This window comes from Phymastichus coffea, unplaced genomic scaffold (genome assembly GCF_024137745.1).
Source record: "Phymastichus coffea isolate CEN01 unplaced genomic scaffold, Cenicafe_Pcof_1.1 PCOF00001, whole genome shotgun sequence".
Classification (NCBI taxonomy): domain Eukaryota; kingdom Metazoa; phylum Arthropoda; class Insecta; order Hymenoptera; family Eulophidae; genus Phymastichus; species Phymastichus coffea.
The window spans coordinates 5,025,844-5,051,696 of NW_026706812.1; the positions used below are offsets into that span (position 1 = coordinate 5,025,844).

The 25,853-nt window shown below is 42.2% G+C and overlaps 1 protein-coding gene across 4 annotated transcripts in view; it reads left to right on the forward strand.

The window, feature by feature from the left end:
- LOC131675161 (coiled-coil domain-containing protein 186-like) overlaps positions 1-15,464 on the forward strand; it is a 274,309-nt gene extending 258,845 nt beyond the window's left edge. For all 4 annotated transcript variants that reach the window (XM_058954035.1, XM_058954058.1, XM_058954042.1 and 1 more), the window contains one exon: positions 14,885-15,464. In XM_058954035.1, the coding sequence (XP_058810018.1) occupies positions 14,885-15,356 (472 nt within the window). In that variant the 3' untranslated portion in view covers positions 15,357-15,464. The remainder of the gene's footprint in view (positions 1-14,884) is intronic.
- Positions 15,465-25,853: the final 10,389 nt, after the last annotated feature.

Sequence of the window (25,853 nt, forward strand, 5' to 3'; positions counted from 1 at the left end):
TCTTTGAAGAACGTCTTTCACGCGTTGTAGATACCAAGCATCCTGTATCTTATCAAATGCGCGAATGTCGAGCTCGTCCTCAAATTCTCGCGAAAGTGCGTCCGGCACATGGTGCAGCGCTCCCTTTCTATGTACTATTTCACAATCTAACTGCTGAAATTCTAGTACCCATCTTTCCAATCGACCCGTAAGTTCGCGTTTATTCAGAATCCTAGTGAGCGCACTATAATCCGTAACGATGACAGAGTGAGAGCCTTCTATAAAGGCCTAAACTTTTTTACCGCAAAAAGTACTGCCAAAAACTCGATTTCGCTCACCGTGTAATTTCGCTCTTGCGCATTCAGCATCCGACTGGCGCAGCATATGGAATGCTCGCCGTCGTCGAATACCTGGACCAAACACGCGCCAACCGCGAAGGAAGAGCCATCGCAGTGCAAGTAAAAGGGGCGCATAAAATCAGGGCGCGCGAGTACCGGCGCCTCCGTGAATGCGCGCTTTAGCCTCTCAAATGCAACTTGCTGTTCTTCCTTCCATTCCCATGGCTGGTCCTTTCGGATGAGCTTGGTCAACGGGACCTTTATCTCACTCTCGTGTTCGATAAAACGCGCATACCATCCTACCATATCTAGGAATCGGCGTAATTGAGCTACGTTATTCGGTGCAGGGTAATCTACTATCGGTTTCACCTTGTCGTCGTCCAGACGCAGACCCTCACTATCTAACCTGTACCCTAAGTAAGTTACCTCGGTACAGAAGAAATCGGACTTCTCTAAGTTAATTTCTAAGCCAACGCTTACTAAACGCTTCAAAACTTTCTCTAGCCAGATCACGTGGCTATTAAAATCTGCGCTAACTACTAGCTGATCGTCCAAATACCAGAAAACGTACGGCTCAGACTCTGGACCGAAAAGTGCGTCCATGAGGCGCGTGAAAGTAGCCGGCGCATTTACCAAACCAAACGGCATTCGCTCAAACTCCCATAAACCAAGACCTGGGACCGCGAACGCCGTATATTGTTTGTTATTCTCTGAAAGCGGAATTTGCCAAAACGCCGCTCGCAGATCTATTTTCAACAGGTAGACTGCTCCGCGCAACCTATCTAAAATAGCGTCAATGCTAGGCATCGGATACGCGTCTACTTTCGTCACCTTATTTACTGGTCTAAAATCGAGACAGAATCTATAGCCACCGTCCTGTTTACATACGATTACCGGCGCACTACTCCACTGACTGTTCGATGGCCTAATTATTTTCGCCTTCCATAGCCGTATGGTTTCTTCCTGCGTGAATGCTAATATAGGAGGCGACATTCGGCGTATCGGCGTCTTTATCGGGCGCGCATCGCCTACATCTATGACGTGCTCGATAACTTTTGTAACCGCCGGAGATTCACCAGGCTCCGGGACAATCCGGCGAACGAGCGTCAAGATTGTCTCTCGTTGAGCCTCCTCGTAGCTGCTTAAACCTGCGCATTCCGCAAAAACAACTATCTCGTTACTATTCTGCTCTGCTAACGGATACCAATCGCCTTGGTAACCTGCCCGCCAAGCGCGATTACCGTAGCTAATATTTATATTCCACGCTATCCAAAAGTCGGCTCCTAAAATCAAGTCGTGCTTAAGCGTAGATACTACCGTCGCAATTAACCAATTCGTCCTACCACCAATTTCAATACTTAACCTCAAGTCGCCCCACGTTTGCGGCTTCTCGCTTCTATCGCGCGTGACCATGACCTTTGTCGCAGCCCGCTCCGACGGGAGCGCAGTGCCTGAGCTTGTTTCCTTACCAACAGATTCTTTCACAGGTTCACCCTGATTTCTTAAAGCAACGGCCTTTTCCGAAGCCTGCCCAATCGTGGGCGAAATACTCAAACCTGCCACATTCGTGTTTGTGCGCAACGATGGCAACTCATTTTGCCTCACTGGGCCCTTCTCAGGCGAGCTAACTATCGCGCAAAATTTATTAAACCCTATCAGATCTTGCATAACCTTATCGGGCAAAGTTTTTCGCGTGATAGTGTGTCGACCTATTTGAAGACTTTCTGCGTCCTGCTGAAACGAGTCACTTTTATTTGCCTCTTCGGGTTCATTGCTGATCCTACTAGGGAAACTTACGCCCTCGTCACTCTGCGCCTGAACTTCTTTCAATGTCGAACGACTAAACTCGCCTTTAAACACGTTTTAAACTCAACGATTTCCTTACTCCCTTTTTCCGGATCCTCATATTCTACAAATTCTGCACGCTTGACCTTAGCCTTGACTTTCAAATATTCTCCTATTACCTCGTCTAAGAGAGGTGGCGCAGAACTGGCAGTTTCTGCCTTGTTCTCGCCTTCCTCTTTTGCCTCAACTCTATTCCTTTCTTCTACGATGTCTTCGCTCTTTGCGCGAAGCACTTTCTCTACCTCAATGGCCCGCTCAATCCATCTTAGGCAGGAATCGTCGAGCGGTCGACGGCTCCCGCGCTGAGGTTTCCCTGCTTCACCTGATTACAAGTAGGGCAATCTCTATAAACGTAGCCGATTGTCCCACAAACCTGACAATATAATGTCGGCTCTGAAGTTCGCGTTGGACAGTTATTAGCGTAATGCCCAGGTTGTCGGCATTTATAACAAACTACCCGCGGATTGACCTGAGCTATCGGGCATTGCGCCCTCCTATGTCCCACCGCGTTACAATTGAAGCAAGCCCCCGTGAATGGTCTATTTAAGTTGCTACCTCCCTGATTGCGCTGCTACGGGACCACACTAGGGGCTACACCTGCAGCCGGGGCCAACGAAGCCTGCGCGCTCTGACGAGCAGGCGCGGCTTCGTTCGCAGGCTGGTTTCTTGCCTGTGGCTGTTGCCTATCGGCAATAGCCACGGCAATTTCACCGTTCTGCTTCTTGCCCTTTTTACCTAGTTTATTGTTCTGCTGCTGCGCTTTCTTTTTAGAAGATTCGACTATTAAGACCTCATCAATCGCGTCGTTTAAACCGTCAATAGTTTCGACCGATTTTTGCTTACCGGGTGACTTCTTCGTCTCTGTGTACGCGGATTCCGGAATTAGCGTTACGTCAGCCGTGGGCGGCTTTTGCCACCTTTTCCAACCGGCCAAGCGATCTTCGATTCTTCATACCCGCTTCTTTAAAATTATTTAGATCCGAGAAGGTCTTAGTTTCAAGGTATCGTTTGTATCTTGGATGTAGACCCTCTATAATCATAGCTAATTGGTGTCTCACCGAAACAGGTGGATCAAAACGGCGTAAAATCGTCTGAAAAGCCGCGATATAGTCCGTAATGTTCTCGTTCTCGCCCTGTGTTCTTTGACGCAATTCACCGTAAAGTTGTTCTCTGTTCAATCGTCGACAGAATTCGCTAGAAAAACTCTTTTTAGTCTTTCAGCGTCCTCCACATACCGCGATTAACCTCGTACCACGGACGCGCCTTATCGCGGAATGCGGTGCCTATTGCTATCAGCATCTCTTCATCCGAGATGCCATAATAGCGCTGGCAATCACTCAAACCTGATAGAAAACTTAGTGCGTTTGTACTATCCTTACCGGAAAAACGGAGAGTCCAGGCATTGAGCGCGCTTACTCCATCCGCAGGTTTACCATTTATATACTTGATTCTTGGAGGAGCACTCTTTTTGCTTGATCTTTCCGCTCTTACTTGCTTGGTTTTCCGCGGCGATTTAACTTTATAGGTGTTGCAGCTATCAGTATCCGATAGACTCGAGCTAGTGTCGCTTCCACTGATATTTTCTACCTGTCTCACCTGCTTTTGTTTAGGTCGCCTTATGCTCATTACGCTTTCCTCGCTAATAATCGAACCTTCACCTAATGGAGCTGGTATTTCCATTTCCTCTCTAGTAGCTACCCGTACCTCGCGCTCCCAGTCTTCAACCCATGAACTTACTCTAGGCGCGTGATATTTCGTGCTCACCGATCTATTTGAATCGGCATAGAGAAATGTACTACCTGCTCTATTGTTTGGTGCGTTCGCGTGGGCCGATGGCTCAGTCGCAACCGCTGGCGCGTTTAGCGTTTCGCGGTCGCCGAGCGGCTTGGCCTGAGGCGGCATTGAAGCCTGCTGTTCGGCCTGAGCCGCTGTACTGTGCATCGCCTCTCTTTCAACTCTAAATACTGTATTCGCACCGTCTGTAACACCTTGCCGCACTTCTCGTTTATATATCCAACGCGGTACTGCTGTGAGGGCTCCCCAAATCTGGCTTATCACGCTAGTGCTACGCTCGCCTTGGTTTTGCGCGACTTGTTCGCGAGCGCGTTCGATCCTGTTGTCCGACGGCGAGCGAGCCGCCATCGGTAACATGTCGTTATCACCGAGCGCGACTGCATTTTCGCCCGGCGGTCGAACTTGTTCGCAAGGAGCGGCAACACTTGCTCTTGCCTGTGTCGCCTGCTCTTGCTCACATGATAATTCGGCCGCAAAAAGTGCTGCAGCTACCGCGAACTCATCGTCCAGGTTCGCGTTCCGCGCACTGCTTACCGTCGTTTCTTGCTGTTCGTTTTACAGCTTTTCCGGGAATCGGCCTGACGCAAAATCGCTCGAGCGCAACGGTGGCTGCAAATCTGGCCGCTCTCTTAACAGTATATATCGAAAATACCGGGTTTGTAACTCTTCAAGGTCGCCGTGTAAGCTATGTTCGCGATAGCGCATTAATTCCAACAAAACAGCCGGTTCTGTGGAATCAATTTTGCGTTTTAATTTTTTCGCATGCGCATCGCGTAATATTCTGCGCAAGACTATTTTATCTCTACACGCTAGCGACATTGTTATTTCTAAAAGTGAAAATCCGTAACTTGACTACGACGCGAGCTTATGGGGCTAAGCAAGTCTCGACCGGTCCGTGTAACCTGATACCTACTAACTAATTTCTTTCCAAGCTATAAGCCGGCAAGAAATCGCCTTGCTTACGCCTATGGAAAGAAATTATAATTTATCAAAATTTACTTACCGTAATTTTTGAATAGGCAGTTTAGTAAAATTCTTAAAATAAAGAAAAACTGAAGCGAGGAAAGAACGCAGTCGTCTAGCGTCAAAGCGACTCAATGACGCACCGTTGTCATCCGACACCGCTACTAAGAAAGGTCACTTGCAAGCACTAACAAGGAATTCAAAATACCGAAAACTCGAAATTCTTTTACGCGCACTCTTTTGCCCTTAGTTCACAAAGAAAATCAGTTAACCGTTATTTCCAAATTTCATCATCAAACCATTTCTCTCATTTATTTCTCAATTGCCAAACTCATAAGGGATGCCATGTAACAAAACTCATTCCTTTGTTACCAATTCTTTGCGGGGTAAGTGAGGCACTTTCGCTCAAGGCAATTGAGGGAGTAAATGAGGAGAGGCTGATAAATGAAATATAGAAAGACAGAAATCAAATCTCACTTACAACCTATTATTATTAATCATTATTCACACTAAACATACTCACGCATAACATAATCTAAATTACCGACCAACAAACTACAAATAGAACAATAAACTACTTAAGACAATCACAAATGAACATTTCGCATTTCATCTTAATACCTAACCGCGTACTTAGCCTACTACAAACTTACTTAAAAACTACGCGAACTAATACCGGGTAAATTGCCCGGCACGTGGGCGCCTGGACAATTCACCGGTCGCAACTTACATCACTATAAATTAAACTTAGCGCGAACCTTCAGATAGCCGGCACGTGAGTGCCAGGCTATCTCTTTCACCGCGCACCGGCCGTCGCATCACCAGAGAGAGAGAGTGTAGAGAGAAAGAAGAAAAGAAGGCTTGACCTTTGTTCACCGCTCCTAGCAACGTCGTGGATCCCGGGCGATGTGCTGCCGCAGGAAGCAGCGATCGTCGTCGCTGGTCAGATCGTTGCTAGCTGCTGGCTGCTATCGCCGACCAGGTATCCGCAGGCGACGTTGACTATCCTTACAAGGGTGGCTGGCTGCGGTCGCAGACAAAGCCGTTGCCGGTAGGGTTGACCTTCCTTCCGGCTATCCCAAACTGCACTCTCTAGCGGGACTACTGCACTCTAGCAGGACTGGGCTTTGACTATCTCACGCACTAATTCTTGCGCTCGTCTTGCAGCCGCTCAGCGGCGCTCGCTCCTCTCCCTACCTTGACCTATTAGTTAGGCGGCACGCGACGCGCCGCTTATCGGTCACGCGTTGCGCGCCTGCCAATCCCTGCATAGGCCTAATACTCGCTCTCTCTCTCTCTCTCTCTCTCTCTTTCTCACTCTCTCTCCGCGCTCTTCAACTTTTTCTTGCGCTCAACTGCGCTGGCTCGTCCTTGGCGCTGAAACAAAAGGCCAAGTGTTAGACGCATACTTTAATGCGCCTAACGTTGGCCAACACGCCTTGCCGAGTGGGGGAGGGAGAACGCAGACGAGAGACCGGCACACGGCCTGCTCTCGTCACAATTTTTTTATAGTATTTAATCAGTTTGTTTATTTTTCTCGCTGTTGAAAGTGTCGAAAAAGTATTGAGAGAGTAGTAATGAGAGACTAGATATTAATCGGCTCATAGGAGTATTTCTACTTCTACAAGAGAAGCTGACTATGAAACTGCTAAATAAATTAGGAGAATAAATTTCTACTACATTTGAATCTGGAGTTATATAACCCAGTTTATCCTAAGCCACTATTTTATAGTCGATTTATTTTGTTCAACGGAGGAAAACATTCAAATAACCGTAAATGTATACTCATAATCACTTTTCTATTGTAAAATTTTCCATTCTTTATCAACCTACTGTCAGAATTGAGATATTTTCCATGGAAAATTACTAAATAGCGTCTTTAATGTTGATAAAATTTTAATATTGCATTAGAATTTTTCCCTCAGAAACTTGTTGTCTAAATTTATAGAACCAAGATGAAAATCTCAATTTATATTGAAAATATTATTTCTTTGATAAACCTAATCAGAATCTGAAAAAATTTTCTAAGATGGTAGCCGTGAAAATATTGACAAGTTGGAAAATTTTAAATTTTCAAAATAATAGTCTAATCAGTAACTGTATACTCACTATTTTTATTTTCGACGTCCTTCAGTATCAAGGTAGTGTCCATTTTCAATTTTACAAAATGAAAATTCCAATATAGCATCGGTAATACCAAAATCGTGATCGCCAGTGATTAAGTACTCAATTTTAGAGAGAGAAAGGGAGAGAGATATTTAATGTTGAAGAAAGCCGCATTTGAAATGTGTAACCGATAACGCGTGGAAAAGCATCATTAGGTGGGAAAGTCAAGTGCAAGGTCATGCACTGCGTGATCGATGAATTGTGCTGAGTCCATCTCAACACACGCAAGTTTAGTTGGAATCAGCCCAGTGCTATTAGTAGCTCAAGAATAATCGCTAATCAACAGCATAGCACAGGAGCCGAGGACAAGACAACAGCCTTTAGTATTTATTATAATATGACGGTGAAATCGCTTTATTCGTAGCTATTTCCCTGTCGTCCGTGGCCTTTTGCTATCTGCGCGCGCTATCGTTAAGCCGGGCATCGATGTAAAAATTGCGGTAGCGCATTACTAATCCTTGTTTATATCATTTGTGGTGGCGGACTAGCGGCTTAGGGAGGATTAACTGCACAGCTTCCGGCAGGCTGTGGAGGCGAAGAGGCCCGCGGGAGGGGAGGAGAGAGGATATATAACAAAGCGAAGGATGTGGTAATGATTGTATGTAAAGATTCAGCTCGGTGTGTCTCCGTTGGCAGCAGAACAGAGGACTTTGGTGTGGAGGAGGGAGTGTGTCGTGGATCATTGCAGGATTCCTCGTGTTTGTTTTTTTTTGACTGGTGATTTAATGAGCTGAATCGTCTCTGGCCACTGCAGCACTACCACCGACATTTGCTTCAGCGCCACCAACGCCCGAGCCCATTAGAAGGAACGGTGAGGCAGCTGAGGCACCCGAGACCTCTTCTCTTTCTTTCCACTCCTCAAGAATCAGCTATAATGCGCGCATGATGGCTATGATGTCTTGGATTCCTAACAATCGAGTGCTCCGCAGTACGCAGGATTGTAACCGCTGAGCGACGTTGGTTTATCCGAGTCTATCGAAGAGCCTCGCTGTTGCCTGCCGCTTTATAACGGTTGAACACCTTTCCGGGAATACCACTTTGCTCCGAAGACTTATTTGTACGGAAATCTGTACTGCGATTCTTTATTTTTACTTATTTATTTGAAATTTCTTTTTTTCTGTGTATATATATATATATAAGAGAGAGCGGATAAGGGTTGAGGGAGAATATTAGAGGAGAAATGAGAGAGGCAAAAAGATGCAAAAGTGGAAGTGAGGGGAGAGAGAGAAGAAAGAAGGAGAGAGACTAAAAAAGAAAGGGAAAAATCGCAAAAGCGAAACGTTTTACTTTTCGCATAGGGCCCTCGTTCTGACATTCCTTTTATCATTATATTTTTTATTGATGAAACATGTATTTGTTCAATGTTATTTCATTTTCTCAGGATTTATTTTTTTACTTGTTGGAATGCATGTTGAATTTCGATAAATTATAATTTATTATGTATACAATGTTAAGGTAAAATTTGCATATATACAATCAATTTTGTATAATAACGTTTTTTTCATTCATTGTACATGTAAAAATCTCAAAGAGAAATGTTAAAATAATAATATTGAAGTAAAATTTAGGGTATCGATATATTTTTAATTATATTATAACTAATTTTCATATCAAGAAACATTATAGGCTATAGAATAATAAAAAAATGATATGTCAATTAATCATTAAATGTAGTTTGTCGAGTATTGGTGTGTTCCCATGCACTGTTGTTGATTTTGTACTATTCATGAATTAAATTAATATCATCAAACTATCAATTGCACCGTTTGATAGAAATAAATCTGATTCACGATAGTACTTATTTTATCTGAAAATTTTTTATAAATAATATATTAAATCATTGTAGATTATGTTTTTTTTGTAATTAGTACTTTGAATTGATTATTGAAATCGTTGATCATTCCATAACTTATACTATAATATTAAGAATAGTCATTGTTAATTATTTATGAAAGTTCAATTTCATTTTATGTTTCATTATCGTATTACGAGTAAATGTGGAATATGTTACTGCTGATAATACACCATTCAATTCAAATAAAATAGACTAAACTACTCCTGACATTGTTACATTACTGTTTATATGTTTACATTGGACTGATTCATTATTTTCATGTTTTGACATAATAAATTTGAATATTTTTCATTGTTTGTTCTGCCATTCTTGGAAAAAATATTTTTTATACAATAATTAAAAAATAAATATAAGCTTGCATATATTTTGACGATCAGATTTGATTTTTTATTATATTTTTGACTGTTTTTTTTTCCTTATATTGTAATGGTGTAAAAATGGTATGTAATACATCTAAATATTATACGGTAACAAATCTAAACAATTCATAACTCAATAGTTACTATAGTCTAACTTACTATAATAAAGATAATATGTAAATTTTTATTTTACAGTATTTATCTTTAACTATTATATCCTATACTTTTATGTTTTGTTTTTTTCCAATCCCACAAATAGAAAGAGCTTCCCTTTTTTTTCGGTGATCGACATTTATTGAGGTATATTTGCCATTTGATTATAAACATTAAATTAGAAATTAAGGAGGTTTTAGTTAAATATTGTTATCATTTATAATGACTGTACAAAATATTAATATAAATAATAATAATGGTAGCAGCTTAGAAATTATTTTTCAAATTTACTTGAAAAAAAATAGTAGTATAAATAATAATAACGATAGTAGCTCTCAAATTATTTCTTAAATTTACTTGAAAAATTCCCTTACATTTTAATTTAATGGATCAACTATCCTCACATTCTATATGATGAAACAATATACTTTCTTTACCACTGAATTGATATGAATTAATAAAATTATAAGTACATTCTGATTACTTTTTGTAATTAGAACCTTGAGAATATGGAAAATTTCTCAAATTAATATGCAGTCAAAGATTTTAATATGAAAATAATTTTAAACATGAGTTATTATGATTTGCCATTTGATTATAAACATTAAAACATTAATTAAGAAATTAAGTGAGTTTTAGTTAAATATTGTTATCATTTATAATGACCGTACAAAATAGTAGTATAAATAATAAAAAATGGTAGCAACTTACAAATTATTTTTCAAATTTACTTGAAAAAAAATAGTAGTATAATTAATAATAACGATAGCAGCTCACAATTGATTTTTTAAATTTACTTGAAAAATTCCCTTTTATTTAATGGATCAACTATCCTCACATTCTATATGATGAAACAATATACTTTCTTTACCATTGAATTGATATGAACTAATAAAATTATAAGTACAATCAGATTACTTTTTGTTATTAGTACCTTGAGAATATGGACAATTTCTCATACTAATATGCAGTCAATGATTTAATATGAAAAAAAAATGAGTTATTTGCCATGTTTGCGATGAACATTATTTATTTGATACTATTAATATTTTTCAAACTACTTGTTTTTTGTATTAATTAGAATCATAGTAATATACAATTTTTCAAAGTAATATGAAGTGATATGAATTGATGGAATATCCGTAGTTTGAATTTTTTATTTCCAATCATATGGACTCTTTTTGTGAAATAATATTAAGAATTAATGTGCTAATTCAATAATATGATTTTATATATACAATAAAATTCTGAATTTATGTATATATAAAATGGAATACAGTTGAAAGCTTAAAATGTAAGAAATATATAAAGTTATGATAATCTAGATATATAAAACCAAGATATTGTCCAGTAGAGTAGCAAATTTAGTGAAATTGGGGTAGTCTGTACGGACGGAACATATTTCCAGGATGGCTGGATACGTATACCCTGTGGGAAAAGTCTTGGTTTAACAAGTCAAACTGAATTCCTAATTATACGGAACCACTTTTCTGAGATCAAATTCAATAGGCCCTCTCTATATGACTGGGCAGTGAACGAGGGCCCAAAAAGCAGAACTTAGAGAAAAGAAACTGCAGGAAAAATGGTAAGAGAGGATGAACCAGTTGGAATAAGAGTGCGTAAAACTAAAAGAAAGTATAGAAGGAGGAAACGAGAAGCAAAGATGAACAGAAGTAGGCAATAAGGAAGAAATAGAATATATGAGAAAAAAATGGATAGAGAAAGTAGGATAAACAATATAACAGTGACAGATTTAGAGGGTGGGTTAAGATGGGAAAAAAGGGAGAGGCAGAGGACTGGTTAAGGGAGGAACTAGAAATGAAAGGGGAGATAGTGAATCTGAGAAGAATAGGAGGGACAGCGTGGAGGGATGATCGAAGAGAAAGAGGAAAACAGATGTGGCTAATTATATGCCCCTCATGTGAACAAAAGGAAGGAATTATGAAGAGGAAAAAGAAGCTGGGACAGAAAAAGATCTACATAGCTCAGGACTGGACGTGGAAGCAGAAGAAGTAACAAGGAAAGCGGGAGAAATAAAAAGTAAAGGTAAAGAGGTAAAGATGTAGCATATCGGGTTAAAGTCAGAGGAAGAAGAATGGTGGTGGAGCGAGAAAGAGGGAAAAATGATAGGAAAAAGGGCGGAAGGGTTTCGAAAACAATAGGGAAAAAAGAGAGAGGTAGAGGAGGGAAGGGAGGGAGTAAAGATACTATTCTGGAACGTAGCGGGGATTAGGAGCATGGAGGAAGATAACTGACAATTGTAGCAGGGAATTTCGGGGGTTTTAACTGCGCTCCGAGTTTCTTCCGCCACAAGGCCTGTTTGGCTCTACCCCCGATTATTTAGGGCGCCAGACCGTCGGCTAATTACGGCGATCGTCGGGGTTAAGGCCAGTAGGGTTATCGCGTATCCCGGTCTGCTTAACGGCGACTGCGCAGGGTGGGCAGACGGGGGATACGCGTGGTATCCTCACTTCAGGCCTTGGTGTCCAACTCTCCTTCTCTATTTTTCCTCCTTAATTATAGTATGCCGGCAGCTCAGGTGATGGCTCCTTAATTCAGGTCGTGAGGACGTTAGAATTCGCGCGTATGTTACCTATCTAGTGACCCGAAAGTACAGCGAATTAGTTGTACCCGTATGTAATCGCTCGCGGCATCAATGTAATCAAATCGCTAGCATGCAGTAGAGGTAGGATATCAAAGTAAATTTTACATATAAAGATAATTAATCACTTTATTGATGTATTAATAATTCTCACATAAGAGATCGGAGTAAATATGGTCGGTAAGATTCTGAATACTCATAAATCCGTAAGGATACAAATTAATCGGAATGTTAATAATTTTCCGGTCGGTCTTCGATTAACAAAGAGGGAGGGTCAGCGCAAATAACTCAATCGCGAATTTCCTTTGTCTGATCTTACCGCTCACGCTCGGTTCATGAAATGGCGGAAAGGTCAGCACGGTAATCCTATTTGGCTAATCCTACTCTCATGATAACTTGTCAGCGAAAGGTCAGCGAGAATAACTCAACCACTGCTTCTAATTCGTATAAACTTAACACGTACGTTAGATTTATGAAATGGCGAAAAAGTCAGCACGATTAAATAGGCAGGGTGAGTTTATTTGACTAATTCTACGTTCGCGGCAATTTGTCAGCGAAAGGTCAGTGCGAATATCCTAAATCACAATTTTCATTGGTTAATCCTAACGCTCACGTCCTGTTTGCTAAATGGCGGGAAGATCAACACAACTAAATAATCAAGACAATTTGATTCGGTTAAACCTACGTTCGTAATAAGTAGTTAACGACAGGTCAGTGCGAATCCTAAATCGCAATTTTCATTCGTAACATCTAACACTCACTTTAAAATATACGGAATGGCGGTCAGGTCAGCGCGATTCGATAGGCACCGGCGTCGACGGATCCACGCGTCGCGACGACCTACAGCACTGAGAGATTTATCCCCGCACTCCGCGATTAAAGTGAATAGCACTTTGCCTACTTACAATTTTTCCTTGCGGTATTGGCAAACAAAATTGTCAAAAAGAATATGGAAGGCGTCTAGCGCTAATAATTCTGCAGTGAGATTAGCTGATAGAGGCTCCTTCTATCTAGATATTCAGTGGCAAAATGGACGAGAATCGGCTTCTCGCGGTCAAAGATCGCTTTTCTTCTCCTCTTTCCGAGAAGAAATGTTATTATTGGTTGGTATGCTAATTCGGATATCGGTAGCGCCCTCCGAATATTTTATTATTGGTCCGTATGTAAATTAGAAGGATACAGCGCGCTCCTTAGCTCTCCTACTTTCGTCGTTATTTACCCTCTCTCACCCCCCACTAAGGTAGCTATCGTTAGTTGTTGGAAAAGATCTAGCCCTACTCTTATCTATTTGTCTATCCGGATGGAAATCAAATTTTATTCTAATTTGCTCATTAGTCGTGACGTCACTAGCGAATTTTGTCAAAGGTTCGAATTCGGTCAGTTAAATTATTATTCAAACCTAAAGGGGGTAGTTGTCGCTCGCTATCATAATAGGGGTGTCGGTCGCGTGCGAATTTTACAATTCGGTATTTATTCCACGCTCATTATTTTCCAATCATAATTTTAATTTTATTGTGTCATAGATACGTATATAATATACGCCGTTTCATTTGTAGCGCCCTCATCTTCGCATTTGCATATTATTCTATCTATCATTTTGTATCGTCTGTCTCGCTCGCTCTTGTTTAGTCTATTTCGCTCGCTCTGTCTCGCTCGCTCTGTCTCAGTCTGTCTCGCTCGCTCTTGCTTAGTCTACTTCGCTCGCTCTGTCTCGCTCGCTCGCTCTCAGTCTGTCTCGTTCGCTCGCTCTCAGTCTGTCTCGGCGCTTCAAGATGGCAGCTCCGTTTCTAGCGCGTACGTCTCGTGTCCTTGTGTCGGTTGTTGGAGCTCCTCCTGGGGCGCTCCCGTGTTGGTTTAGTGATGTTCTCCCAGGTGTTTGTGTGTGCGGTTGCTGTATTTCTTGTGTGTGGCGCTCAGAATGTCGCCGATGGTGTTCGGCAGCCCGACACAGCTGATTACCGGCTGCCACTTCATCGGCGATTTTCTGCTCGCCCCTGGAGTGTCAGTGCCTCGTGAGTGTTAGTGTTGGTGTCTGGGAGTGTAACGGATCTGCATGTGTCATCAACATGCATTTCCGTTGCATTTCCCAGTCAAGTTTTGCATTTTTCTTTCGCCGGTCGGGAACACGTGGTCGGGAGTGTATGTGAGTGAGTGTGTGCGTGCGCTCTCTTTTTCCGTGGTGCGCTCCTTTTTTTCTGTCTGCTCTTTGAGCGTCCGTCGGATCGCGTTTGACGAGTTTGTTTTGCCCATCTCTCCGGCGTGGTTGTTCGGACATAAAAAGGGGTAATTGTTTTATATAGGGTTCGTTTATCTTTAATTTTTTTAACCGGTTACGGGGCGGCAAGGGACGGGGATGGCCTTTCCGAGGTGTTGCAAATAATGCAGCACCCAGGGAAGGCCTTGTAATGTACCGCATTACAATACCTAGTTGAAAAATGATTAAAAGACCTCGTAACTAAGTTATTATGAAGTGGTTAGAATTTGATATTTTGCATAATAGCAGGAGAGATAAAACTGAACTTTAAAAAAATGGTAATATTTTAGTATGAATAATTCTATGTAGATTTAAGAATAAATAAATAAAAAAATGATTGATTCAGAAACATAATTGAAGTATTTATTTCTTTAATAATATATATACACAGTAATAAATTCGATATAGTTTCATCATTTATAATTTATAAATAATTTAACTTTATTTGCATTTTGGGCATAATTATCCAATAATTTTCGCCTTCTTATACACATACATAGATCATTACATAATATTTTTAATTCTTGGAGTTTAATTTAAAGTATATGAAAACTCATGTGTTGGTTTTTGTTACAGCAAGGAAGATCGTATTCGTGAATTGGAATTTGCAATGGAACAACTTCATACTAATGTAGCAGAAGTAAAATTAGATTTAGAAATGCAACGTTACAGAGAAGTACAAGCACTAGAATTTGTTCAAAAACTTACAGATAAAAATGTTCAACTTTTCAACGACTATCAAAAATTACAAAACAAATATGCCGCAATAGAATACAATCAAATTCCTCTGACGGAAAACTTCGAACAAATGAACCTCAAAATTGAAAACCTGACATCTGAGAAATTGAAACATTTAGAAGATAACAATAAATTATCAAAATTTCTAGCAGAACAAATGTTTATAAATGATAAATTATCAAATCAAATAGAAGAATTAAAAGGACAAATAATTATACTTTCAAAAAAATATAATTTTATTATGAAAGAAGTGTTTCGGAAGATCCATTTAAATCATTCTAATGCTCATGGTATTTGTTCTTTGAAATGAATTTAAATGTTAAATAATTAATTTTTTAATAACGTGCCTTCATAGAAAATATGCTACATCAGTCCTTACTACAGTTGTCCATTGTTTTTGTATAAAAAAATGCCAATAAAATCGTTAATATTAAACTGTAAAAGAGCAATACTATGTAAATAAACGTCAATTTACAAATCATATTTACACTGCCGTTGAATGATTTTTACTCACCCTAGATCAAAATTAGCAAAATTTCAAAGTTTTATATCTCGGCTTTAAAACATGCTACTACAACTGACGGGATATGGTTTTAAAGGTCTTTTGTAAAGCTTTCGAATCATAAATTTAAAAAAATGTAAAGACTGTTTCTATTGCGAATTTTTCTATATTGACAAATTAATATAGCTATTGTGTGTTATTTTCATTTTTAATAATCAGAATTTTCTTTTTTATGTATATTTATGCATTAAATACATTTTTATGTCTAAAAAAGTTATTAAAAAATAAAAAAAAATAATCGTTTTTTATTTTTCAAGTAAATCAGCAGTTAGTCCTTGAAAAAAAATATTTTTTTCTACTAAATTTTTTTTTATAATCACAACTTTCAGAGGTACAACGAATTTTATGAAAAGGTTAGTTTTTTGTAAAAGGATTTGTAGCTCGTAAAAATCAAGTTAAAAAAATTTTCCCATACATGGATTTTGTAGCTTTTAAAACAAGCTGTTGAATAATATATCTAGTTTTCTTGTCCGATAAAGTCTCGAAAAGTACATCGCTTTAAAGTTCGAGAGAAAAAACGGAAAAATTAATTTTATTTATGATACACAACTCATAAAAAAAGGAAAATCATATATGTATTTTATTTTGTTGAAAAGCTCTACAAAAGACCTTTAAAATTATATCCCGTCGGTTGCTATAGCATGTTTTGGAGCCAAGATATAAAACTTTGAAGTTTTGCTAATTTTGGTTAGGGTGGCCAAAAGTCGTCCGACGGCAGTGTATTTAATAGAGTAATTATTTGAAATCTTTAATTTAATGTTATAATTATCGATATCAACGAACACGAGTCGAGATACGAGTATATGTATGCATGATAGAATTATTTTTGCTTATGTGTGTCCTCTCACAAAAATGAATGATATCTTTGATTGTATAAACACACACACACAAACACATGCGCGCGCGCGCACATACACACACGGACGCACGCACGCATATACGTAAAAATTTAAATCTATAATTTTTTCCCGTATACTCTGATACTCTAGATTTTTTTAACGCTGACTTAAAATTTGCGGATCATTACCCTATCGGCTATCATAGTAAACAGTGCATGAAGCCTAAAGAACGTGGTCAATTTGAGTTAGCAAAAAGTATAATTTCCTTGCATCCCTCTCTTACAGAATGAAAATTGGTATAATTTTCAGTTTTCGTCCCCTACGTTCGATATTGGAAGTAATTTTATTATATGAAAGAGTCCTATCTTACATATTAATGGAAATTTTCATTTCCGTCCGCATTGAAAATTAGACAAGAGTAGGGCTAGATCTCTCTCATCCATTAATGCTGACCGACTTACAAGGGAACATGCCCAACCGTCCACCTTCAATTTTGTTGCAATTGAGATATGTTATACTTTATAAAAAAATAAGAGACACGGAAAAAGCTGTCTAGGGGATGAAAACCACCCTCAAAAGTCACCCCTAAAGCAGTAACTTTGGTTGTAATGAATCTTTTTTTATGAAACAAAATGGAAACAATTTTTTATTTAAAAAATAACAAAATCGCATAGTTTTGGATTTGGCGGGTTGCAATCCCTACGATGTACAGGGGAAAAACTTTTTTTGAATAGATTTTTCGTTTACAGAGTCGCAAAACTATCATAAAAAAATTGAAAAATAATTTTTTTTGTAGGAAATAGTAAAATCAAAATTGACATGTTTCAGCGTTTTTTCAATTTTATGTATTTCAAGCATGAAATACCCCTAAACGCTATTAATACTATATGACTAGTTCCCGATGACCAGTTTTGCTGATTTTCCATATGCTATGATGCTTAAAAGTGGGCTAGACAATGACAATGTTAGTCTGTAGGAAAATAAATGTAAGAGCTGAAAAATCACTCACAAAAATAACCCCTAAAATACTATTACAGCAATATCTTCGGTTTATATCAATATTTTTTGACAACTGCAACGGTAATCGATTCGATTAATCGATCCGTTCGCGATTCGTACAATTGCGATGTTAGTTCGAACGACTAGCGCAAACGCTACTAGGCGGATCTAGAGCTGCGCAAGGCTGGAAGTGTCATCCAGCAGGCGGCTAGGCTTGGGAAATGGTTGCTGGGGGAGTACACCGTCACAGATTTTGAGAAGACCACGCGCAGTAAAGAGGTGGCAGGGCGCAGGAGGCGCACCCGACAAGCATGGCTCGATACAATCTGTGACGAGTTGGAAAACCTTAGCGCAGAGGAAAACTGCGACCATCACCTGGTGACCATCACCTGAACGGCTGGTGATGAAGGGACGGTGCGTGCGAAGAAGGAGGGAGATCCGTAGCGCGGACAGAGCGTGGAGAACCCTGCCGGGAAGCCTACCGAGCAAGCAACGGTATCAGCTACACAAACCTCTACTTCAGATAAGAAGATGGAGGAGCGTCTGAAGGGCATTGAGAGAATCCTGCGCAAATTGGCCAAAGAAAGGCAGGACAGCCCTCCAGAACTGCGTAAAAGATGATAGCGTGGGGGAATGAAGAATTCTCCTTCTCCCAGGTCTCCTGGCGAGCGGCGAGAAGGACAGAGGCGGAAAATCGACTTCAAGAAGCCTCTCCAGTTATCCGCTTGTGGCAAACTAGGTTTCAGCCGTAAATTCTGCCCAGATTGCAACAAGAGAAACGGTAAGGAGAGCGAAGAAAAAAGGTCATCTTCGCGCCTCCAGTAGATTCGACCTCTCGCTGCGGATCGTCGACGGGAAAGAGCAAGTTTTCGGCGACCAAGGGATCCAAACAGGTCCCGGTAGGGCACCAAGAGAGCCCGGGACCTAGCGGTACCTCAAAGGAGAAGGCGATTGAGTCCGATACCAGCCCTCGGCAGGGTAGGAGGGTGGTCATCCTGGAAGGACCAGGTGGCCATATACAAGTTGTGGAGAAGGGGGAAGACTCGATTGATGTAAGGATCGAGCAACCCGAAGACCTGAAAGGTTCGGGCCCCTCTACACAAAAAACTCCCCTGCCGAAGGAATCCACGAGTACGAGCAAGCCCATCGTCGTAGCATCAGCGGAAGGGAAGAAGCCGCTGAAAAGCGCGACGAATGAAGGGATGGATGCGACTCGTAGATACGGCCCCGAGGATGAGACCAGAAGGTGGTTGCGGGTAGACATAGGTGACTTTAAGATTAGAGCACTTTATGATACCGGCACCTCATCTACGGTCATGGGTCAGCTATGGCTAACATTAGCATCGGAGATGGGACTCGGGCTTAATGTGACCAGGACGGGCGGCCATGTGGCTCGCCGACGGGCGCCTATGCCCCATTATTGGTTACGTGATGTTCCCCTATAAGGTAGGGGGAATGACAAGAAAAATTAGAGTCACCATTACGCCACTGCTCACAGATGACTGCTACGTAGGCGCGAACTTTATAAGGGAGTTCCGCGCAGTTTTGGATCCCGATGAGAATGAGTAATGGTTGAAGGACGCCCAAGTAAAAGTACCTATGGAAGTGGCTGGAATTGATGGTACGACATTTCTGGCATCGGTAGGACTGTGGGAGGCCACGAAAACACAGCTTGAGGAAATCGAAGACTTCGTCAGGAGGTTGATTCCTGACGGAGGACAGGCTTTAGGCTGTACTGTGGGGGTTGAGCACGATATAGATGTTGGAGGTGCTCGACCCATCAAACAGAAGTACTACCCAGTTTCTGATAGGGTACGAGAGGAAATACATGCGCTGGTCAAGGATATGCTGGAAAAAGATGTAATCGAACCAGCGACCAGCGGATGGTCAAGTCCAGTGGCAATGGGAAACAAGGCTGATGGAAAGTATAGGTTTTGTGTGAATTACCAAAAGGTAAACGCAATCACTAAACCGGATGCCTATCCTTTACCATATATAAACGACAACCTGAGATGGATAAGGGATGCAAAGTTCATATCTACGCCGGATTTGAGTAGTGCGTACCATCAAATCCCCTTAAAGGAAGAGTCGCGTCCAATATCGGCGATTATAGTACCTGGATTAGGGCACTTTCAATTCAAGAGAATGCTCTTCGGACAGGCATACGTAGGAGCGACCATCCAGAGGTTGATGGATAAAGTGATAGGCCCGGATATGGATCCACTCGCTTTTGGTTACCTCGTCGACTTAATAGTGGTTTCGTCGTCATTGGAGGAGCGTAAGCGGCATCTAGAAATGGTATTAAAGAGAATTCTAGGTGCAGGCCTAACCATCAACAAAGCCAAAAGTCACTTCTGTAAGACGGAAGTCAGGTACTTAGAAGTTCTTGTGAACTAGGACGGAGTAAGACCAGATCCCGAGAAGATAAGACCGATACTGGAGTATCAAATAGGTTGAGCGATTCATGGGAATGACGTCATGGTATAGACGTTTTATGCCTGACTTTGCCATGATCGCTAAACCTATAAACCGCCTGACAAAGAAGAATGTACGTTTCTCTTGGGAGGAAGAGCAAGGGCGAGATTTCACGAAGTTGCATGAGGCGATGACTTCCACCCCAATATTGGAACCACCCGATCCTAGGGGTCAGTTTGTACTACAAACTGACCCCGTGACAGTGGGATCGGGGCAGTGCTCACGCAGGATGTCAATGGAGAGGAACGTGTGATAGAATACGCCAGCCGATCACTCAACAGCGCTGAAAGGAATTATACAGTCTCCGAGATAGAGTGCTTGGCAGTGGTATGGGCTATTGGAAAGTTCCGGCCGTACATTGAAGGTCATCACTTGAAGGTTATCACTGATCATAGTTGCTTGAAATGGCTCCACAGTATGAGAAATCCCACGGGAAGACTAACAAGGTGATCGCTAGTATTGCAAGGCAATGTCTTCGATATTGAATATTGAAGTGAGTGCCATAAATAGTCGGCCGGAGACCAGTGACGCCTGGTATTTGCAACAATACCAGGAAGCATGCCAAGACCCATACTCACACCTTACATGGAAGGTTGTGGGGAGGGGGAGATTGTATCACTATCAGCCTGATAAGGACGGTGAAGGTCCATCGACAACGATGAAGCGCGGAAGCTTGCGGTACCTAGAGAGAAAAGGTACCAGGTGCTCCACGAGGTCTATGATGCTCCTACGGCAGGGCATCGAGGACGAGAGTATACGTTCTCCAGGGCTAGGCACTTGTACTACTGGCTTAAGATGTATGATCAGGTAAGGGAGTACGTAAAGATTTGCCGGGTATGTCAGCAGACACGACCCTAGCAGATGGTGGCCGGTGATATCACTGGCCCATTCCCCAAAAGCTCTCGAGGTTTTGAGTACGTCCTAGTCTTTGTAGACCTATTTACTCGCTGACTAGAGTACGTTGCGATACGTAAAGCCAACGGGAAGACGGTCGCAAAGGAATTACACGAGTGGCTTGTCACACACTAGGTTTGGCACTCCAGAGGTATTCTTATCGGATAACGGAACCGAATTCAAGAATAATCAAGTCGATTCATATCTCCAGATGAACGGCATCCAGAGCGTCTTGATTCCCGTGTATTAACCCTAAGCGAATCCCACAGAGCGAGTAAATAGGACGCTCAAAACCATGATCACGTCGTATGTGAGCCGTGATCACAAGAGCTGGGACGATCACCTGTCAGAGCTCAACTTCGCGTTGAACTCGGCAACTCATAGCGCCACTAGGTATACTCGTAGTCCTGCGTTGCTCATCTTTGGGCGTCAGCCGGTACCTCCTTTGACGTTTTGACCTCCTTTGACTCCTTTGACAGAAGATCCCAGGATCAGCAGGCCTTTGAGTGTTCGGAGGGTCAAGCTGTGGTAGATTGGAATGAACTTATGGTGAAGCTCCCTAATTTATGGGAGCGGGCCAACTCCAAGTCAGAGGAGGAAGCTGCGCGTCAGGCGGCTTATTATGACCGGAGGAGACGGCAATCGGAGTTTAAGCTCGGAGATTGGGTATGGAAGAGCAACAGGATTCTCTCCTCGGCTGCCCAAGGCATTTCAGCAAAATTGGCGCTAAAATACGCCGGTCTGTATGTGATTAAAAAGATTTGCGGTTCCAACAAGTACATATTCTGGCCAATCAGCTGAAGATCCTGCGCGAATTCTTCCAAGCCAAAGATCTTTGCTGAATATGAGGTGGATCGTTAAAATAATAATAGTGTTGAGGTTCCCCTCATTACAACAATAATAATGACATGATTATTTATTGTTAAAAGTCAAAGATTGAGTTGATACATATAGATTACATACATGTATCCAAGCCATGTCGAGATGCGCTCTCTTATCTCTTTCATAGCCGACTGACTGTCATATACTCTATACATGTGCGCACGCACTCACACATCCTCACATACATACTAATAGCGGCGCGCGCATCATCACTCATGGATATATCTATATTACATTTGTATGTGTGTACAGTATAGTTATTACGTAAAATTCAACAATCTTAAACCGTATTACGTTCCAGAGGAGGAAGAGGAAAGCGAGGAAGTCATCGATCCTCGCAAACCGCAAAAAGAACGGCCATTGGATGCGACCGAATCCGCGAAAACGTGTGAAGATCCGGAGGGGGGGGGGAGGATTTTGAACGAGCGGGTCGAGGTAACAGCCCCACGGCCGTAGGTAATGATCCGATGGAGACGTCGGATTTGTCGGTATCTGCCCCAACCAAGAGAGATCGAGGGCGATCTCGAAAGGTCACAGAGACGGTCACCGGTCAGGCAAGAGACAATAACTCCTCCCTTAAAGGAATCTAGAGGGAGAGCTAGGCCTCGAAAGACTGTTCCCGTCGTGTAAAGGACGGTTGGGCCGATAAACCCAAATGGTAACCGACGAGGGCCAGGACATTCCCAGAAGGAATCGCGAGGGAACGCATAACTCGGTGAGGTGCGGCGTTTAATAGGGTTTTTCTTCGCGCAGGGAGTTGCATCGAGATTTTGTTTTGTTTTGGATGTTACAGATGGAACGGAGAATCATCGTGGAGAAAGAGACCTTCGAGGTGGTCACGCAGATGTTGTTAAATTTGCAGCTGGGCCCTGATGCGATGCAGTTTATAGAAGATCTGCGTAGCTTCGCCAGGGTCCACTTGGAGGGGGCCACCGGATGGGAGTGCCACAGTGCCAGCCAGTGCCCAGGACCCAAGGAAACCTGTGGGACATCGCACTGGGTCTGCAACCATCCTCGTGTCCCGGAGCAGCCATCTCTCCTCCTTGACTTCAGACACGTGCGTCTAGGGATCAATGAGGTGGAGAGTGCCTGGCGCTTCGCAGCGGATCTCCAGTCTTAGGTGCAGGAGCACCTGAGAGGCTTCATGAACCGCTGAAGAACTGCTGCAAGTGGAACAAGGACGGGAATCCTCCCAGCGTTCCCGGTGACGGCTTAAGAGAAGAGAGCCCCGAGAGCTATTGGTGCTGGGCCAATGCTTACGGTCCACCTGGACGGGCAAGTAGCTCCCGAAACCACAATCGTGATAAGGTCGAAGGATCGCCGTGCGACGGCCACGGTGGGAGGCGTTCCGATAACTGCCTCCCAGGGAATCAGCGTCTAGCAGTCTTCTCGGTCTGCTGAGCAGACCCAAAACGATCAGAAAGCTCAATCCCGATCGCAGCTGAGGGGCTGCTACATCTGCGGGGAGCCTGGGGAGACCAACTCCCAGCGGTCTCCGAAGAAGGCTACACACTAGCGCTACCCGAAACATCGAGCGCCAGGTGTAGCCAAAAAGTGGTGTAGGCCCTAGAGGGCTAATAATAAAGTAGCCCTAAATAAAGAAGGGAAGTTTTTAATTCATTTGGTTCCTTTCCTTCTTTTGTTTCCAGATTCCTGATGGCGGCGGATCGCGGGTATTTGTCCTGCCTAGATAGTCAGGACTTGGAGGGAGCTCAACGGTAGTCGATTCGATTAATCGATCAGTTTGCGATTCATACACTCGCGATGTTAGTTCGAACGCCTAAGAGAGAGAGGGGGCGCGCGAGGGTTTAAATATTCAGTTAAGCCTCAGCTGCTTTTGCGATAGTACCGCCAATTATTTTGCACAGTGTTTCGCTGTTTTTTATAAAGTTTTCCTGGACTGTTTGATACGTGCGAGTGTAGCGAGCAAGCATCACATCAGCAGTATTTACAGCAGCAGCAACAAAAGCAGCAGTAAATTTGTGAGCGAGGCAGCGCAGCTGATCTATTTGGGGAGTACCGTTGATTTTCTTCAACAGTTACGACTGATCACCGTAATTGCACCGCACGGTAGGTGCACTCCCTTATATTACGCGACAAAATACGAACGAGAGTATTTTGTCTATCGCGAGCGTTATTTTTTATATTCGCACCGAGCGTTAGTTTTCGCGGCAAAGTTCGAATTTCCTCTCTCTCTCTCTCTCTCTCTCTCTCTCTCATCGAATTATTATCAATAATTGTACATCCTATTCGCGTGCGTTAGCGTTTCGGCCCGTAAAAAAATGTAGCTTTTTATGAGTTAAACATTATTAATTTTATTCGCCGTTTACGTCATTTCGTTTTCTAATAGCTTAACAGACCTCTAAAGGATTAAGTTTTAATCCGATTTCGTCTAGGGGATTATTCGGATTAAGCATTAGGTCACTCACACCTAAAATAGATCGAGTGCCACAAGCCAAGTGACTTAAGGTGAGTTCAACTCGGTTGGAAAGAAGACACTGAAACGAGAGTATCAAACGTAAAGGTGAACACACGTATAACTATACGTGTTTAATGGAACAGCGATTAGCTCTGCATCGGAGCAGTTTATACGCTAATAAATTTCCTATTGTACTAGCTATTCACCCCGTTACACAACAAAAAATTTAAAAAATTCGTTACAAAAAAGTGAATATAACTATATAGGTTTTGTCTCTGAGGATTGCAACTCCTACGATGTAAAGTGAAAAAACAACCTATTTGATTTGATTTTTCGCGAAAAAAATCACGAAATTACCAAAAAAAATTGAAAAATAAATTTTTATCTAGGAAATGATGAAATAATATTAACGAGCTTCGAAATTTTTTCGTTATTTAATATTTTGAGGGTGAACCACCCCTAAACCCTACTATTGCTATATGAATAATTGTCAATCACCAATTTCGCTGATTATTCATCTACTATGATGCTTAAAAATTGATGAGAAAATTATACTGTTGTTGGGCAAGAAAAGGAATTTGGACTCTGGAAAACACCCTCAAAAGCCACTTCCAAAACCCTGTAACAACAATATCTATGATATGTAACAGGCTGCCGTTTAGTCTATAATCTCTTGAAAGTACCTTTATAATGACTAGACGACGCCTCGTTATCTATGTGCTCAAAGCACATCAACCTACCTTATCTCGGAGTGCGCCTGCGCAGAGTCTCTTCACTATTCCGAGTTGGGTTCCCCCAACTCACCGCTTGGCGGCGCTGTCGCCCTCGCTTAGTAGCGCTCGTGCGGCCGCCGCTGGAACCTAAGTTGACGATTCCCGTCTACCGATATCCGCGTGATCCGTGCTACGCTACCGGCGAATTCGAATCAAAACAAACAAATATAGACGCGACCTCCGGACAAAGGAAAGACAAAATAACGACTACTTGATTTAACAATGACGATTGACCGTTTTATTCAATAAGATCAAATACACGGGGGATCTGCCGAGAGTCTTGCGCACGCTTGCGCGAGTGACAATGCACACCGTATGAGAGAGAGAGAGAAAACCGCGATTACCGCGAACTAACCGCTCGCACGCAACAACTAATTTCCTCGCGCACGCTGCGCGGGATCGCACGCTATTCACAATAATAAAAGGGGAAGGTGCACCTACCGCGAGAACGATGAGAATACGGTGGCCAACCGTATCCGAACAACAAATTGCTGGAACGCCGCTTCGCCGCTCGCTACACCGCCGCGATTACTGTTGTTGCTGTTGTTGTTGCTGCTGTCGCTGCTACTGCTGTTGCTGCTTTTGCTGCTGCTGCTATTATTGCTGCTACTATTGCTGCTGCTGCTGCACCCAGCACACCTCACCAACGTTCGCACCTCTAAGTTCGCACCACCACACGAAAACTTAAACGGCTCGGGAAACAAAGGTTAGCTGCACGATACAGGCGGACTGAGTGACACAGTCATACTCCCTGCTGAACGCTCCCCTCCCGGTCATTGCCCCTACGCGCCCTCTCTCTCTCGCGAACCGATCGCGGCTTTTCTCGATCAGCCGCTAATTAACCTCGCGCGAGTCGAACGATTTTCGGTAATCGTTGCAGATATTTATGACTATTTTTGGTCAAAAAAAATTTGAAAAATCTATATAAAAGAAAAACGTAACCATACAGATTTTGTCACTGGGG